Here is a 2640-nt window from a genome sequence, read left to right as displayed (position 1 = left end):
CAAATTTCTCCTCTTATGAAAAAAAAACCCTCTTGTCAGAGCTGATGGAGGAATTTAGTAACGTACCGGAGGATAAAAAAACAGACAACACTGTCAAAAAGAAGGAAGACACCTGGGCCATTTTAATCTAGGTTTAAAGTGAAAACTAAAGTTAGATTAGGGAAAGGATTTCATTTACCTAGGATTAATTTAAAACTAGGTTTAAAATKTGGTGCAACAMGATTAATAGATAAAACCTTGATTTAACCCAGATAATCCATGTTGGTGCAACTCACMSTAAGACTTAAAGGAAGTTTCAGTGATATGACATCATTATACACAGCAGGGAAACTTGCTGCTCACTGACATAAAAAACAACAGACTGTCCACTATTGGCTTACTCCAGTTTGGACTAAGTCTTGTATGGACTAATAAAACATTCTTCTTCTCCTGTCCCTACCTTGGTGGGCGTGGAGCCCTGTGTCCTGTTGCTGGGGTAGCCGTGTGGGTCTGGGTGGTGGGAGGGGGCGGGGCTCTTGGAGGGCGAGCGTTTGACGATGTCTATGTAGGAAGCAGGGAAGATGCCCTGCTTGGTGGTGTCTGGGATGTTCCCCTCGTACCAGTTCTGGTCCACCTGTCTCAGCAAGACTACCCGCTCACCCTGGAGATTATATACACACACACACACATGGAAATGAAGACACGTCAGTGAACAGCCATGCGCATTGAATCGTGCACAATCACACCAACACACACGCACAAATTCGTGCACACACACACACACACACCTCACCTTGCGGAGGGACAGCTCCACGTTAGTGTCAGCGTTGAAGTTGTAACGGGCCACCCCCTCCCCGATCTCTTTGACGTGTGCTGGTGGAGGAGGCCTAATCGGCTGCTGCTTCTCTGGCAACGCCATCTTCTGTGTGTGTGTGTGTGTGTGTGTGCGTGTGTGTGTAGGTGGGAGCATGGTCAGAAGTATCATTAACGCCCAAGCTGGGTGGTTACACACCACACACCCTGACTTCATGGACAACACTTAACATTATCGTCTGAACCACACACAAAGGTCACTGGTTCAATTCCCCCGGGACGGGGAGAGATATAGCCTCGAGCAAGGCCGTTAACCTCCAACAACTCCTCTCCGGCGCTGATTCAGAGGGGTTGGGTTAAATGCGGAAGACATTTCGGTTGAAAGCATTCAGTTGTGCAACTGACTAAGGTATCCCCCCCTTTCCTTTCACCTCATACACACTCAATGTGCTCTACCTCTATGTAGGAGATGGGGAAGATGCCCAGTCGTCCGYGGTGCTCCCCCTCGTACCAGTTGCTGTCAATCTGTCTGATGATGTTCACCGCGTCGCCCTTCTTGAAMGTCAGCTCTCTGAAACAACGGTCACACGATGCTTCTTAACCCCCAAACACCTGTCTCAATGGGCCCGTTTCCCAGATGAAGCAGTCCTGAACTAAAAAGGCATGCTTAATGGAGAATCTCTATTGAAATTGCTTTTCAGTCCAGAACTGGGCTTGGTCCGTGTTTGGAAAACCGGCTACCAWTGACATGTATTGACTATATGTGGCCCATGCAGGAATCAAACSCAAAACCCTGGTGTTGGCAGCACTGTGTTCTAATGGTACAAACATTAAGTCACTGGAATCATCAATGTGACATTGTTAACCAGCCAGRCACTAGTCTCGAGCCCAGACTCTAGGCGTGTTAAGCCGGAACATTGGAACATTGTGGGAGGCAACCTCGATGTCTAGAGAGACTAGCCAAGCACCATTTTAGTATGAAGAGCAATGGGGGCAACAATCGTCCATGCATGCCTTTCAAGGTAGGGAAATGAGGGAAATGGGAAATGGGAAAAGCAGGCGGATGTGAAGGTAAGCAAGTCACTGCTTTTTAACCTAAAATGCATTACCCACTGCACCATACCAGTGTCTATAGTATGGGAACAAAGCAATTGTCTACGTTCCCTAGTAAAAAACACAAGGAGGAAGAGACCTAGAAAACCGATTKATCTTTTTGATAAAACATRTCAAACCACAGTTTTCACTTGKAGACACTGGAATGGGCTGGAGATAATGAATATGAGGTTATTGCCCATAACTGAGGTTAACTTTGGCCACCTCAAAGAAAAGCGGACTSTCTGTTTCAAGCGYCGTGCATGCCCAGCCTACATGCTTCCAAACCAGTGCAGCACATACCGAGGTCCCTGAACCTCCCCTCCACACACGCATTTCATTGCATTCAGTCACTCTACTCACTTAGCAGTCTGTGCCTTAAAGTCATATATAGCTCTGGCAGGCTGTTTCTGATGGAGGAGAGAGAAGAGAATGAGTTGGGTCATCTGCTTATGGGAGACCTATGAAGATGAGAGTGAGAGTGAGAGAGATATAAGAGAGAGACAAAGAGAGAGAGATATAAAGAGAGAGCGAGAGAGATAAAGAGAGACATATAAAGAGAGAGCGAGAGAGATAGAGAGAGGGAGAGAGATATAAAGAGAGAGAGAGATAAAGACAGAGAGAGAGAGATATAAAGAGAGAGATATATATATAGAGAGCGAGAGAGATAAAGAGAGAGCGAGAGAGATATAAAGAGAGATATAAAGAGAGAGCGAGAGATAAAAAGAGAGATAAAGAGAGAGCGAGATAGATATA

The 2640-nt window shown here is 46.1% G+C and overlaps 1 protein-coding gene across 1 annotated transcript in view; it reads right to left on the bottom strand.

The window, feature by feature from the left end:
• The window catches only part of sorbs2a (sorbin and SH3 domain containing 2a), a 103129-nt gene that overhangs the window by 9061 nt on the left and 91428 nt on the right, over positions 1 to 2640 (bottom strand). The window contains exons 21-24 of the mRNA XM_023998478.2: positions 2248 to 2345; positions 1249 to 1363; positions 773 to 901; positions 440 to 640 (exon numbers count right to left, since the gene is read on the bottom strand). Coding sequence (XP_023854246.1) covers positions 440 to 640; positions 773 to 901; positions 1249 to 1363; positions 2248 to 2345 — 543 coding nt within the window. The remainder of the gene's footprint in view (positions 1 to 439; positions 641 to 772; positions 902 to 1248; positions 1364 to 2247; positions 2346 to 2640) is intronic.

Source organism: Salvelinus sp. IW2-2015, linkage group LG13 (genome assembly GCF_002910315.2).
Source record: "Salvelinus sp. IW2-2015 linkage group LG13, ASM291031v2, whole genome shotgun sequence".
In the NCBI taxonomy this organism is placed as follows: domain Eukaryota; kingdom Metazoa; phylum Chordata; class Actinopteri; order Salmoniformes; family Salmonidae; genus Salvelinus; species Salvelinus sp. IW2-2015.
This window is presented reverse-complemented; position numbering and strand designations above follow the sequence as displayed.